At 47.8% G+C, this 16,121-nt stretch overlaps 1 protein-coding gene across 12 annotated transcripts in view; it reads right to left on the bottom strand.

The window, feature by feature from the left end:
- MTMR1 (myotubularin related protein 1) overlaps window positions 1-15,357 on the bottom strand; it is a 68,362-nt gene extending 53,005 nt beyond the window's left edge. For 6 of the 12 annotated variants that reach the window (XM_070257485.1, XM_070257483.1, XM_023633904.2 and 3 more), the window contains exons 1-2: window positions 15,079-15,355; window positions 8,878-8,983 (exon numbers count right to left, since the gene is read on the bottom strand). In XM_070257485.1, the coding sequence (XP_070113586.1) occupies window positions 8,878-8,983; window positions 15,079-15,221 (249 nt within the window). In that variant the 5' untranslated portion in view covers window positions 15,222-15,355. Of the gene's footprint in view, window positions 1-8,877; window positions 8,984-15,078 lie in introns of all 12 variants that reach the window. The other 6 variants (XM_070257479.1, XM_070257481.1, XM_070257482.1 and 3 more) reach the window with 3 other exon arrangements.
- Between the last annotated feature and the right edge of the window lie 764 nt (window positions 15,358-16,121).

The following is a 16,121-nucleotide window of genomic DNA, read 5'->3' as shown; positions in this document are numbered from 1 at the left end:
AGGCACCCCAGAGTTAAATGCTCCTGCAGCACTTACAGGCCAAGAGCCCTCCGAGGAGCCCCACAGGCCCCCTGCCCCACCGCGGAGCTTAGCCTCCTCCTCTCTCCAGCGGTCCTGCTGAGCACACCTTCATGGCAGGCTGTCAGGAGGGTTAATCGGGTAGGCGAACTGTACCGGGCAGGGGGGTAAGTGCGCACGAAGAGGGACTTGCTAGACTCAGCACTGATAGGTAACCTTTTTCATTGATGGGTCTCAGCCTCCCCACCTTGCACGGCAACTCTCTTGATCTGTCCCACATCCCCTCTCTCAATTCCTACACACGAGAACCTATGAGAAGGTGCAAACAAGTTAATAATGAATCTTAATCTACCTAACAAAGCAGACTGCCTGAGCATTAACTAAAAATTTACCTGCCTCTAAACGGCTTTCACTAACTCAAGAAAAGCACTGTGAAATGACCCCGGTTTCTGACATAGAGCTCCTAAAAGCCTTGTAAACAGGGGTGCTGGGAGCATCTTTTGTTCTAATATTCGGTCTTTGACTCCAGTTCCCGACACAGCCCTCCTAAAACCCCTGGAAATTCCTGGACGACAGGAGCGTCTTTTGTTCTACTGAGGCGACTCTCAGTGGGCTTCTGGATAGGGGCTGGTCACAGAAAAGACCAAGCCAGGATCAGAAGCTTGGCACTTTCAGCTCCCCTCCCTCATCCACCAGGGAAGGGAGAGGAGCTGGAAAATGAGTTATCAATCACACCTGTGTATTTACGCCTCCTTAAAAATCTCTAAGCTACGGGATTTGGAGGGCTTCTGGGTTGAACACATCCACGTGCCAGGAGGGTGGCGTAGCCCAACTCCACGGGGACAGAAGCTCTTATGCTTGGGACCCTCATAGACCTTGCCCTACGTATCTCTTCACCTGGCTATTCATCTGTGTCCGTCATCCCGCCCTTTAATAAAGTGGTAAATGTGTTTCCCTGAGTTCTATGAGTTGTTCTAGCGAATGATCAAATTCGAGGAGGGGGCTGTGGGAACCCCCGATTTGTAGCCAAGCCGGGCAGAAGTTGTGGGTAACCTGGGGAGCCACTACTTGCGACTAGTGTCTGAAGTGAGAGGCAGCCTTCTGGGACTGAGCCCCTGAGCTGTGGGGCCTGCGCTAACTCTGGGCAGTGTGGGAAATGAACTGCAGGACACAGCTGGTGCTGGAGAATGAGTCGGTGTGGGGAAAACCCACACATCTGGTACCAGAAGTGCTCCACCTTTGGATGAGTGTGTGCAATTCTGGGCCGACTATGGCCTCACACCTAAGCGAGGCCCTCCAAGCCAGCTTTGATCAATTAATAAAGCTGGTATTGTGGTCGAATCTACTTGGCTCCTGTCTTAATTCTTCGGAAGGTAACAGTTGACACCCCTAAATCCCCAACAGCATGAAAGCATTTCAGAAAGTTTTCAAACACAGCCAGTACCAGTAATACAAATACCAACAAGCCCTTGGAGCAGATCCACTCCACGTCAGGCACTGTGCTAAATGCTTTCCGTGTGTTATCTCGACCCTCCCAGCCACGGGCGAAGGAGAGACTTCTATTACCCCATGTGACAAAGGAGGAAGCTGAGGCAGCGAGCGTGAAGTACCTTACCAAGGTCACAGAGGCAGCAATGTGCCGGCTGGTTCGAGCTCCCGTGCTCTTAACCTCGAGAAGGCCCCACCTAAACCTGTTCCCCTTCTGCCAGAGGCTCTCACAGCTTCACGCCCAGAACGCCCTGCTCTGCCTCCTCACTCCTCCCACGCAGCTTGTTTACTGTCTATTTAAACACTCACCACAGCCCAACTTGGACTGTATTTTCTGGTGTCTCTTTCCCCTACTATGAAGTCCGTGCAGCCCAGCCTGGCCCCTTGCACATAACAGGTGCCGAGACGCCATTTTACGGCAGTGGCTCGGTGTTCAGCCATGACAATACCCTCCTCTGGTGTTCGTTTTCACACGTCACAGACATTCCTGTAGAGTAATAGTGTACAGTAAATGGGCACTGTACACATTTGCTACATCTGCTGCCCTATTTACTACATCAATCCCCCCACTGTAACACCCATTAGGCAGACAAGGACACTGAGTCTCAACAGGTTAAGTAACTTGTTGGGCAGCTGGTCAGATCCAGGGCTGGGGCTCAAGGCAAAGTGCTCCGACTCCAACTTTTATGATCTTTTTGATAAACCATATGAGACAATTCTAAGTCAAATAAATTTCTGGTTACTTTTATAAATGAGTTATCTTTAAACTTATGCCTCTAAGAGACTTCTTTTCAAGAAAAGCTTGTGATATTGGAGTAAAAACACCACTGTTTTCTGTTTTAGGTGTAAAGTCTATAAATAAACTAATTTTGCTTTAACAATGAGATCGCTACAAAATGAATTTAAAAGAAGAGGTTTCACCTTGCTAGGAAGTTTGAACTGTTGGGTCAGGAAATCCTTCCTCTTGCTGTAGGAGCCTCAATAACCAGAAATCTATGCAGCTTAGTGCTCACCAGCTGGCTGGAGTCAGAGGCCAGAACCAGCCAATAACAATCTCAACTAGTCATCAAAATACAGCCCTGGTCTTTAGGAAACAAGTCACACCTGAACCTCGCCTGGCCCACTTTGTCAAACCCTAACTGGAAAGCCCCACTCTCCGCTCTGGAAAGGCCTCCAGAGCCCTTCAATTCCATCCTCCATGAAGCATGCTGGCCCCAGTTTCCCCTTGAAAAAGGGAGGAGGCGGCTTGTAACTGAGCTAGCACAAGGATAACTGTCGATACTCTCTTCACTAACTAGATTCTAACATCTTTATTAGCACAACTATATGTTTCATTTAAACAATACTTTTACTGTATCGTGAATTGTTATAAATGTTAATCAAAATTTATTTTACATGCAATATACAATCATTCAGTCTGTAAAAATTTTGATTTTAAAATTAAATTTTTAATTATAACTGTAGATTCACACGAGGTTGTAAGAAATAATACAGAGAGACTCCATGTACCATGTCACCCAATTTCCCTGATGGCTGCATATTACCCAACTATAGCACAATATCAGAACCAGAACAGACACTGATACAGTCCAGCTGCAGGCCAATTTCATCATCATGAGCACCCCTACTGTAGCCCTTTTATAGCCACACCCACTTCCCTCCCGCCCCTCCCCTTCTCAGCCCCTGGCAAACACTAATCTGTTCTCCATTTCTATAATTTTCTCATTTGAAGACTGTTACATAAATGGAATCATACAGTATGTGACCTTTTGGGTGTGGCTTTTTTTTATTCAGTGTAATTCCCTTAAGATTCACCCAGTTCTTTTCTCTGTCCTCTCTATTCTGCAGTTGAACCCATCTACTGAGGTTTTATTATTTTGGTTATTGTATTTTTCAGTTTTAAAATTTCCATTTGGTTCTTCTTTATTTCATATTTCTTTACTGAAACTTTTCTATTTCTTGTCTCTAAGTTTTCACTGTTTCAAGGATATTTGTAATTGCTATTGAAGCAATTTTATGATGGCTTCCTTAAAATATTTTTCACATAATCCGAACATCTCTGTCTTCTCAGTTTTGGCATCTATTGATTCTCTTTTTTCATTCAGTTTCAGATCTTTCTGGTTCTCAGTACGACGAGTGATTTTCATTGGAAATCTGGACACTGTGAGTATGTTGTTGTGAGTGTGGATCTTATTTAAACCTTCTGTTTTAGTTGGTTTTCTCCGACACTGCTCCAGCAGGAGGAGGAGGTGGGTACTGCCTCATTATAGCCAGGTCGGCATAGAAGTCCAGGTTCCCCACTCAGCCTCCATTGACACGGGAGAAGGACAGGGGATTCCTAGTTACTGCTGAGGTGGGGAGGCGAGAGTTCCAACTCCCAGCTAGTCTTCCACCCATACCTCCCTGGCAGGGGAGTGGCGAGTGTACCTTGTCACTGCCCCCAACATGGCCTGCATGACACCACAGTAGAGGCACAGCCTCCTTACCAACGGGCAGTGGGGAAAGTCCTGACTCTCCACTAGGCCCCCTCCGATACCCCGACTGCAGGGGTTTGGAGTGCCTCATGACAGCCTGGCAAAGGTGCAATCTAGGCTCCCCTCTTGGCCTTGCTGGTGGGGTGAGTGTAGGGCTGCAACTTGTTCTGTGGTGTTTGGCTGGAGTACAGTGATGAGCGTCTAAAAGTTGTCTTTTTGCTCCGCTGCCCCTTCCTGGTCCTTTGGCTAGAGAGAGTAGGATTTTGTGTCTGCGCCTGTTGGCATTTCTGGGTTGCTGGCTTCTTCAGCAACAAGTCTGGGACACAAGTGGTAAATACGAAATCCAGGGACTTCATTGCCCTGTTGTTCCTTGAGTCCTGAAGCCCCTAACCAGTCTGCCTTCTTCTCTCTACCTTTCAGGGAATTCTTATGCTTATTTTATAGATAACGTCCAGGGTATTTAGTTGTACTTAGTGTGAAGAATAAGAAAAAATATATCTGCTCCATCTTTCCAGAATCAGAGGCCCAAATCCTGATATTTTTAAGAAACATTTCTTCCCCACCAGTAATGCTGGGAGATAGGATAGCACTTTTCTATTACAGTGGTTACAAACTGGAGGCCTAGGGCTCACACAGGCAGTAGCAGGCGGGTTTTATCTAACTGTTTTTAGGGGAACATACTGTCCTCTCCACAGCCCCCTCCATGTCTGCCTGGCTTGTTAACTATCCCTTGTAGACATCTGTGGTTGCACACTCTGATTTAATCAATAGATCATGAGGCCAAGCTATCAACAATGGACTACAGCCATGGATTCTGAAAGATCATGCTCAAGTTGCCCTCTTCATAGATTGGTACCCAATTTAAGATCTATTAACTAAGACCTAGCTCAAACATAATGAAGCCCTTTCTATATACTGCATCCCAATTACGTCCAAAGCCCTTAGGGAAGTTTTTGTTGAAGATCCAAAATTTAATCACTATACTAACCTATTAAATGATTAAACTTAGTATAGGTAACCTCTCCATTTTCTCCTTTTTCTTCAGAATGTTTAAAGAAGAGATCTAGCTACTGTGTATGCATGGACGAGGGGAGGAGAGAGAGGGGGAGGGGCACAGAGAGGTGGTGATGATGACGATAGAGCCAGAGGAAGGACGATGATCACATTAAAATTCTAGCGTCCTAATTTCCTGAAGGCTGGCTAGAATCAAATCCTTTTAGACAAAACAGAATTGAAGAATGTTCTAGAAAGAAAGGAACTCAGAGACTTACAATCTAATCCAAACTCTCTTATCCTTACAGATAAGGAAAGTGACACTCAGAGGTTAAACAAGGTTGCAAAGCTACCCAGTACTGTTGTAGCGCACTATCACTTCCCCCTTCCTGGCCTAGATCTACTTCCCAAACAACGCAGACGGATCAACTGTGTCACTTCTAACAGTTCCTACAAATGTTTCATTACAATTTGTAACTGTATTACTTTGTCTAATCTATGGATCTTGTTCTTAAAATTTTTGACAAATTTAAGAGAGAGATTTTTACTCTTTGTTATTAGCACAGTAAAAATGAAAGCAATTGAGTTGGGGGGCAGGCAAACAAAACATTTTACTACACTTCTAGCAGTCTTAATTATCAGGCAAATCTTCAGGATGACTTGGTATTAAAGAATACATTTATTAATTTAGTTGATCCACAATTCAACATAATACCTATCTGCTCTTCCAGCTGGGACAATGTTTCCCAAACTCCTATCATTTCAAATACCACCTTTACAAGTTTGCTGTACCTGCATATTACCTATACCAATATTAGTATTTATCTCTATGTTAACTTTAAATCCACTCCTTTTTCACACTTTGCCTGGCTCTAAGCAATAGCATCCATTATATCACAAGTTTGATGTGCTAGTGTTTCTAATACACATTAAAATAATTACATAAGTGTTAAAACATGTCCGTGGACATACCATCTACTCACGTCCACCACATACTCATCTCATGTGATACCACTGATATTCTTACCACACTCTCTGGGCGAGCTGACCCTGAGCTGTCAATTTATGATATGAGTAAATAAAAAAACAATTGTTCTCCAAAAGCTAACACAAGTGACTAATTACTCAGATTTGTGGGAATGTAACAGATATGTGTGGTCCCATCACCAATTTCAACAGATATAAACCTAAGAAGCCTAGCTTTCATATTTTACTGTACATAAGAAATATACGAGGCATTTGGTTCCCTGCCCTCAGAGATTCTGATTCACTGAGTGGGATGGAGGTCACAGAACCTGCATTTTTGTAGGCACCCCAGGGAGTGCTGATGCAGGAAGACCCAAAGACCACATTTGGAAAAACGATGGACAAGGAGCTGGGACAAAATTCTTTAAATCACTCTAGCTTTTCAATAAGATGACTTGGGTTCAAACCTCAAGTCTAACTTCGGAAACTAAGCAAGTCATTTAACCTCTCTGAGCCTTGGTTTCCTCATCTGTTAAATGATGATTATAAGAATAGCTGCCTCACTGGGTGGTTTTAAGGCTTAAATGGATGATATGTCAAAAAGTATTTCAAAACCATCGAGCGCTGTACGTGCTAGTGGGTTGATGTGGATGAGGATGTAGAACTACCCACAGCAGCCTACAACTGAGAAGACAATCAGCATTTCAAATCAAGATGCAAGTGCTGGGCTCCACAGGAAAATCTGCTCCCACTTAATTACTGACATTGAGTTTAACCTAGAATAAACTAACCCCCAAAAGTGAGTATTTCAAATAAGACATTTGCACAGTAGATAATTTCAAATATTATTGACTGATAACTGCAAATTAAATCCTCCAGGAATTGTATCTGGACCTTCAGGGCCAACCCCATGCAATGCTCCCAAACCAGTGGTGTCCCAAAGGCCCATCTTGGTTACCCTGATTTTGAGAACTACTTTATAAGTAGCATGTAAAATTATCCTTGTTGTTTAAGAACATTTTATGCTTCTTTTATTTGAAAAAGCTCTCCTTGAAGAAAACAAATCTTGAATTATAAATTTGACCTCAACTTTGCAGACTTGGCTACAGTAGGGCAAAGAAAATAAAGCCGATTAGAAAACACACTCTCACAATAACTCACCAAAGGCTGCAGCTCTGATCTGATGCAGGTACTTAAAATGCAATTTACAAAATATAGAAAAGCCTTATTTTTTTCTGAATACCATTTGTTAAACCATTCCGATAGCTAATTCTGCTACACAAAATTTGTAAATAGACTAAAATCAAAACCCTTTAGTTACTTCATGTTAAAGTACAGATTCAGTCTGATCTGTTAATGTAAAGGTCAGACAGCTATGCACACAGTCAACATTCAATCTTTCGTAGAAGCCATACAGCACTCACAACTATTCAACCATAAAGAAAATGTTACAGGTAACTCAGAATTGTCTGTAAAGAAAATCACTCCAAGGTCTGAGAGCTATTCTCTCCTCATGAGGGTCCTTGAGCCTCTCCACTCGGCAGTGCAGTTTCTCCACTAAGGTAGGGGCAAGAGGGCAGCTGGACGGGTGCGGTCAGTATGCTCAGTGACAAGCCTCTCAGGCACCAGTGATGCAGCAAATGCTTCTCCCACCTGGAGATGGCATATTAGCCCAGCTGGATTTTGACCAGCAGGAGTCCCAGCTGCTCCTGCGTGGGCAAACTTGAAAATCAGGTAGCAGTGAAGCCTATTAAGGATTCTACTGTCACTCTTCTGTCCGGGCATATTATCCAGTTTCTATTAACCACAGCCGTGCTCCCCTGTAGGAGGCGTACTCAGCGGTATCAGGTGGCTTGGATGAAGCCAGTCCAGTATGATAGGCAGATCTCAATCGCATGGCCTCTTGAGTCGAGGAACTGAGGCTAGAGCCCTTACACAAGGAGCCACTATTAAGGAATTAGGATCTTTATGGCAGTTCTTGAAGTGTTTGTAAGATGTGAGGCCTGGCAAGGACCGTGATTTGGAGAGACTGTTCACCGAGGGTAGTCTGGGATACTAAATGTGCTTCACACATATTTGTGAAAACCAATTACCTCTTACTAGCAAGCAAAAATGACCATAATAAACTGCAACCTTAGTTCAAGCAAACACTTCTACTGAAAGGTAAACAGGGCTTCATTCAGTGTACCTGTTAATAGTTTACTGACAGTAAAACAAAGTTAGTCTTCAGCTTGAACAAGGACGGAGCACGCCTGTTTTGTCTGTGCTAACTGACTCAACAAGCATTCACTGAGTACCTACTGTGTGTCCCAGGAGCATGCTGGGGGGCAGTGGCAGGTAAACGAGCCCCAGGCTCTGCTGACAAGGAGCTTATTGCTCTTAACTTGAGAAGAGGCAGGAAGCCAACTTTTAAAGCAAACAAGAGATTTTGCAATTCAATAGGACTAAAAAATGGGGCTGCCCATATAATATTCTTGAGATTTTGAAAGTTTTCTGCATTCTAGCTAGTATCACATGTTAATGCTGAAAACCTACAGCTAGCACCTAAATACAGAAACAAATTGTGAAGTTAGGGAAATACTGTACCTCGGATGTTTTCTGAAATTCAGAATACTAACAAAGAAAATACAGGCATTTATTATAATAAAACATAATATATAATATAATAAAATAATACAATGGAACTGGATGTTTAAAAGAATGATCATATGCTAAAGACAGTTTTTTCTCTCAATTATAAAACTATGGCCACATATACCAGATCCTGATAAGACTCTTCTTCTTAAGTTCTAATCTAAAAACAGAGAACCTTTCACCCTGATTCCCAGGCAGATGACCGCTGAGCAGCAAGGGGCCAAAGTCTCCCTCAAATTGACATTACAAAGCTTCCTCGCTGCTCAGTAGATTGAAAATGAATTCAGGACTCCATGCTGCTTACCTTGTAATCTCTGGATACATTTTCTGATGTCACTGAACCTGAAATCTGACTAGAAATTGTAGCAGCTATAAGCTGTTTACACCATTCAACATGTGATCCTGTAGGACTAAAAGAAATAGTGTGATTAAAATATTTTAAGACACAGGCTCCTGGTGAGAAAAATGAGCACTGACTAGGGATACATGTACCTTGTTTTTCTTTTTAAAGATTGGCCCTGAGCTAACATCTGTTGCCAATTTTTTTTCTTCTTCTCCCCAAAGCCCCCCCAGTACATAGTTGTATATTCCAGCTGTAGGTCCTTCTGACTCTGCTATGTGGGACGCCGCCTCATTATGGCTTGATGAGCAGTGCTAGGTCCAAACCCAGGATTCGAACCAGTGAAACCTTGGGCCACCGAAGCAGAGTGCGCAATCTTATCCACCCGGCCATCGGGCCGGCCCCCAGGTACATTTCTTTTTTCAGAAAATGAAGTTTTATTAGACTATTTTGTTACCTTTACATTTAATATAAGAACTGAAGTACTGCCTGACAACTAGGAAGTAAGATTAGGTTCCTGGTTGATTTCAAATGAATCAACCAATTTTCTTTAAGTTGACGATTCTATACATTAGACAGTTAAGCGTGTATTCTCTATCATTTAATGGAGTTTTACTCTATTACAATTATATAGAGAGAATATTCTTAACATAATGTATATAGAAAATTAATTCTAGAGAGAAATATGTATCTTAGAGCAGATGCTTTACAAACAATCAATTTCATGGTGGTAGTTTTAAATCTAGAAAATAATATAACTTCAAGTGAATCAAAGTGACTCTTAATGGAGCAAAGCTGATTATGTGATTTTAAAAAGAACAGACTAGAAAAATGATGTCCTCCATGTAGTAATAATGCTACCTTACAATTCCCTAAGTGCTTTGACAACTGACAAAAGGCTCTTCTGGTCTGTTACTACATCAGAGCCTCATGATCACAGTGGGATGAGAGGGCAGAACAGGGACCAGTGACTTTGTTTCTGAGATGAGAAAACCGGCAGAAAGTGGAGGGCCTGCCTCCAGATCCACTGGGGCTGTCCTTCCAGGACATGGCACAACCAATAGTGACCAACTCACTGAGCTGGAGGGCAAAACAGAGGCCAGTGCCACAGAGGCTAGCCACTGCCTTATAGGAGAACAATGCAAAGAAAGCACATCTTCCACTTGCATGGTGCTCTAAAGCCTTCAACACTTTTCCACATGCAGCCTTGCCCAAGCCTCACAGTGTCCCATCTCAGAGATGAGAAACCGAGGCTCCAGTGTTTGACCAAGCTCACATGACTCCTAAGTGGTCAGGCTGTGCTCACCTGACTCAAAGGAGCAAATAAGTGAACTAGGCAGTGAGGGGATTAAAAACTGCCACCAGGGCCTGGGCTCCTCTCTCAACTTGTCGAAACACTGAAAAAATCAAGCAAAAGGGCAAAAGATGCTTATGAAAGTTTACCTCGCAGGTAGCTTTCACTGTAAAGAATGTTCCAGACCTTTAAAAATCTCATCACTAATTTAATCCAGACTCATGTACTGGAAGGACAGAAAAACCTAGAACCCCCAGGCAGTAAGTTAAAAAAAACCTAAACAGTAAAATAAAGATATTTGATGTTCTCTAATCTCTACTAGTGATCTATATTGCAGTCTCTCACCAAGACCACCCAGTGGTTATCTGTGGGGCTGAAAATATAAATAAAAACAATCATTGAACAGGCAGACATTCCCACCATATGTCAAAAAGCTACTGAGCACAGTTTCTAACTAAGAGGAAGGAGGAGGAAAAGGGGAGGGAGTCTAGTTTCCTTTCTAAAGGTTAGGTCACCTGTATTGCCTGCTTATATCATACATTTCTTGTCATGTTGCCTTTTTCTCTGCCAGCACCTACCCCTGATTGCAAACCTAACAGTAGGAACCCACCTGGTCACCCACCGTGGGTGACCTCTGTCAGCATCTGCCCAGCATCCCTCCCCTCTTCTTCTGACAAGGACACTTGTCTCTACTTGAGGAGCTGCCCCTGTCCACTTCCTAGGATTCTGTGGGGGAGGGGAGAGAGGGAGGCTGGCCCCTTGCTCCTCCTGCCCCCAGTTGTAAGGGAGTGACCCAGGCCGGGCCATCCCAGGCTTTCCTCTTGGATCCCTAGCACTGCTGGAGGCCACTCCTCACCCCACCACCTTGAGAAACCCAGAGATACTGCGTGAGACAAGAAAAAACAAGAGGTGGGGATCCCCGACAACACCGTTTGCAACTCTGGCTCCAAATGTGCCCGTGGCCATCTTTCCCCTGTCTGAAGCAGTGATGTGCGCCCAGACATTTCCTTTTTGGCTTAAGCTAGAATGATCTGTCACCTGCAACCAGAAGCGTCCTGGCCAACACAGTTACAAACAGCGTGGTAGAGTGGGCTGGTAGATAGGAGGCCTGGATCCGGGTCCTGTTTCTGTCACCAGCTAGCTTCATGACCTTGAGCAAGCCACATCCTCTCACAGGACCGCAGCTTTGTCATCATTAAGAGAAGTACAGTGTTCAGAAGAGAACGGAGGGCCCCATAGCTCATGGAGCATGGCTGAACCACGCCCAGAGAGCCAGGTTCCACTCCGGGGGTCCCTCTTAAAAGAAGAGTATGAATCAGAGCTTGCCATGATGACAGAACTGAGAAGGGAGCTCAAGTTTCCTCTCCCCTCTCTTCTCTTTCGTCTGTTCAATCTCCTTTCACACTCCTGGCATCAACAACCACTTGCAGGCTGGGGGCTCCCAGCTTCGTTTCTCCAACCTGGACTCTCCTGATCTCGATGCCCATGATCCTACCAGACATCTCCACCAGTCGGCCCAGAGACCCTGCCAACTCAACCTGCCTAAAACAGCATCAGCAGCTCAGCCCACAAGCTGCTCCCCCACCACCCAGGTTTCCTAAGTCAGGGAAAAGCACAGCCAGTTTCCCAGGCACCCCAGGCCCCAAAGCTGGGGTTTACCTTACAGCCCACCCCCCACTTCACTCTCACATCTGAATCTCACCAAGTCATGGCTCGCTCTTATCTGCTAAGTACCATGAGAACACACCTTGCCCAACTCCTGTTCCAATTCCTTCTTCCAGATGCTCATCATCCTTCTGTGTTCTCCACCCACCTGGTGAATTTAAGCCTCATCTCTGTGCTGATGACTCCCAACTAGGTCTCCAGCCCAGACAGCACCCCTGAACTCCAGGCTCATGTACACCAACTGCCTCTTGCCTTCTGCTCTGGGACATAGAGCTGGCATCTCATAACTGATTCATGCGGAGCTGCTGCCATCATTGTTATGTGCTGACAAGTAATTTCCTAACCCTGCTCCACTTAGAGGCTTCTCAGTCTCAGCAGCACCATCTTCCCACAAGCTAAAAACCTTGGGATCGCCCTTGCTGCTTCTCCTCTCCCGCCCAACCACCAATCTTCAGCAAACCCTACTGGCTCTCCCCTGCAGGTTTTCTTCAAACTATATCCAGCATCTAACCACTTCTCCCTTCCTCCAGCCCACTGCTCTGGGCGAAGCCACCATCCTCTCCCACTTAGACGAGTGCTATAGCCTCCTACCTGCTCGACTCTCTGCTTCAACCCCTTCCCCTTTCGGTCTGTTGCCCACACAGCAGCCATGAGATCTTACTGAAATCTACACCAGATTATGTCACTCGTCTGCTCCAAAACCCCCAATGGCTCCCCATGACTCTCCACCACCTGCCCGTGACCTCTCTGACCTCACCTCCTACTGCTCTCTCTCTAGCTCCCTCCCTGCTAGAGATGCCGGTCTCCTTGCTGATCCTTGAACACTCCGCTCACACTTCCACCCCAGGGTGCACAGGCCTCTGCCTAGAATGCATCGCCCCAGATACCTGTACAACTGGGTGCCTCACCTCTGCAGGGGCACTATTCACATGTCGCCTTTCTCAGCTGGGCTCTCCCTGACCCTCCTCCATAAAATTCCAACCACTCCCCAAAGTGCACACCCCCAATACTTCTATCCCGTGCCAACTTCCTGTCTCCCCTAGCACCTCGCGCCATCTAACAGAGAACACACTGTACTTATTTTTTGTCTCTCTTTCCCACCAATCATACACTCCATGAGGGCAGGGAGTCCTGTGTGTTTGTTCCCTGCTGCGTCCTCAGGCCCCACACAGTGCCTGACACAGAGGCGGCACTCAGGTTCACAGAAGAACTGACTGAGAGATTAGCAGCTCCACAAGCTACTAAGACTGCCGCCTCAGGTCCATTCACCACACTATTGCACACCAACCCTTCTCCAACGTCAGTCCTATCCTGTAGCTCGTGCGATGGAAATCCTTTTGTGATCCCCATAGCTAGGGCGACCACATTATTTCCCACCCAAACCAAGACACTATTGTGAGTTGAAGGAGGACGCTATTAATCACTACCCTGGCCCAACCAGTATACCAGTACCACCCTGGGCAAAAGACATCGCATGGCCCACCCTACCTGTAGCTAAGGTGCTTGTTTAAAGTGCAGAATTCCAGGCTCTATGACAGAGGTGGATGGACTAGATTTAGGGTGGGACCCAAAAATCTGCATTTGAATCAAGCACTGGAGGTGATTCTGATGCCGGCTGTACAGAACCCTGCTGAGAAGCATCAGCCCCAAGAATAAAGGCACAATTTGCTAGGAAGGCACACAAGCCCCCCAAGATCTGGCCCCTGCCTTCCCGCAGGGCCTCTTTTCCCAGTTCCCCACATCCAGCATCACCTGGATGACTGCACAGTCCACTCCCATAGCCAAAAAGCCCTCCCACTCTCTTCCCCGGCTAACTTTGCATTCTTCATCATTCAGCTCGAATGTCAGCTTCTTCAGAAGGCCCTACTTAATGCCCATACTCCCTGCCCCCCACCCTCAATGAAGAGAAATCAAGTACTCCACCTCCGTGGACCCACAGTACAGTGGATCACAGCCGAGGCTGCAGAGGCTTTTTAAAAAATACTAACTCCTGGGCCTCACCCCAAATCTCCTGAATCAGAATCGTCAGAAGTGGGGCCTGGCCACCTGGAGTTCTTAAAAGCCTCTCAGATGAGTGCCATGCACGCCCCATCCAGAGCACTTCTGTGTTTACCTCTGCCCAAGCTTTATCACATTTGATGTAAACCACTGGTCTGTTTGCATTCTGCACTAGATGGTGAGCCAGAAGCCCGCTCCTCTTATTCGCTGACTCTCCAAGCCCGCGGACATCGTAGAATATCTGCAGGTGAGTGAAAGCCTAACCATTCCAAGTACCGTCTTAGCTGTGATTGGTTTTCAGTGAAGCTGACCACTTGGGCGATTCACCTATTAAAGTCCATTGTAATTACACTAAGGTGGAAACAAAGGGAGTGTTTCTTGTTGTTCCTATGTTTTTGGAAACTCCCCAAAAGTTCAGCTCACTGGTGTGACTAAGATCGGCAGGAATGAACGTCTGAAACCGACCGAGCCGCCTTACAACAGCATCGGTTGCCTAACTGCGCTCCAGTCTCAGCGAAATGGCCAAAATGTGGGAAGACTGGATATTCCGGGCCGTGGCAGAACCCAGCCCTGTCCTCGGAGCGTTCGAGTGGCCCTCCCTGTCGGACGCGGTCGCTTTAGACTTCTGATTTATCTTGGTTCTGCAACTGCCCAAGAAGCAGTCGGCTTACATGCTCGCGAAAACAATGAACTGGCTCCTTCAATGGGAAGAACTGAAAGTACACGACTGTGTGCTCTTGCCTCAGGAGCACTTTTCCAAATCAGGGTCTCTCTCTGCCTCCATCCGCACCCGCTCCGACCCCCGCGGGGTCCCGTCCCCCAGTGCCCACTCCCAAGCGCGACATCACAGACCCCAGGCCGCGGCGGCGGGATTTGGGTCTTCCAGCCACGGGAGGCAAGGGCACGCTAAACGAGGAGAGCCGGGAGAAACTGCCTCCCCAGGCGCCGGGCCGGGCGGCTCCGAGGCCCGGGAGCGGCCAGACAGCCGCGGGGCCCTGGGGGTGGGGGCGGGAAAGCGCCGCACGCCAGGCGGAAGTGAGGCAGGTGCGGGCCCACGAGGGGCCGGGCCGGGGGGCCGGGTGTCTCCAGCGGGACCAGGGAGGGGCCGGAGGAAGCGGTCCCCCCCGCGGCCTGGGCGCGGCGCGGCTGGTCTGGCGCGGGGCCCTCGGGGTTCGGGGCGCGGGGGGCGGCGGCCCGGCCCCGCTTACCTGTCCAGGGTCTCCACGCTCGGCTGCCGGGCGCCGGCGGCGGGGCCCCCCGCCCCCCGAGGGGGCCTCCTGCCGCCCGCCGGCCCCGGGCCCGGGCCCCCGCCGCCCTCGCTGCCCACCGCCGCCGCCGCCGGCCTGTCCATGACGCGCCGAGCCCGCCGCCGCGGGGAGCCGAGTCGGGACGGGTCGGCCCGGGAAGGCCGGCCGCGCGCCTCCTGCCGCCGCGCGCTGCACCCGCCGGCTCAGGCGGCCGCCGCCATTAGCTGTCACCTGGCGGCCCGCGTTACCCACAAGGCCGCGCGCGGGGGGCGGCGGGGGGCGGGGCCGGGAGGGGCGGGGCGGCGCGGGCCGGTCCCCACCTGGCGCCCGCGGCGGTCCCGGGGCCGGAGCGATGCGGGGCCGGAGCGCTCTGGGACCGGGGCCGCTCGGGGGAAATGTACGAGCGATGCCGCCGAACGCGCTTTGCTCGTGAATCTACCAGACTCAGCTCGGAGACACGGGGTGGAAACAAAAAGCGTTTGGGGAAATTCAGGGATTAAAAATGGTTTGATTTCCCTCAATTTTCCTTCCCAGAAAAGTCTTGAGGTGAGGACAGCCCAGCCCCTCTGGGCGTCCCTGGTCTGGACGTTGCGCATCAATTCCGCACATTTTAGCAATCCTCCGCGCTCCATTCTCCCCGCCCCCCGCCCGCTCAAACCCACCTCCCCGCCATCTGTGGGGCAACCGGGTGTTCTGATGCCGCCCTCGGAACTTCCGCACTTGGTTTATATTAAGAGAGACATTTAACTTCTGTTGGTTAAATCACTGCTGTGAAAATCAAGCCAATATCTGATGGTAAAGGCATTTAGGACACTTGATTCCTGAACTAGACTCATTTCCCTGCTCATTTTGCTAGGCTTCGCATATCCAACAGCTCATCCCCTCTTAAGACACCTGTGATTTTTACTGGGGATAGGGATGAGAATCATGACTACGCCCCTTTGCCTATGATTGCCCTGGGTATAGACAGCAAATCTATGACCCTGATAAAAGGCAGACTTGTA

Source organism: Equus caballus, chromosome X (assembly GCF_041296265.1).
Source record: "Equus caballus isolate H_3958 breed thoroughbred chromosome X, TB-T2T, whole genome shotgun sequence".
NCBI lineage: Eukaryota > Metazoa > Chordata > Mammalia > Perissodactyla > Equidae > Equus > Equus caballus.
This window is presented reverse-complemented; position numbering and strand designations above follow the sequence as displayed.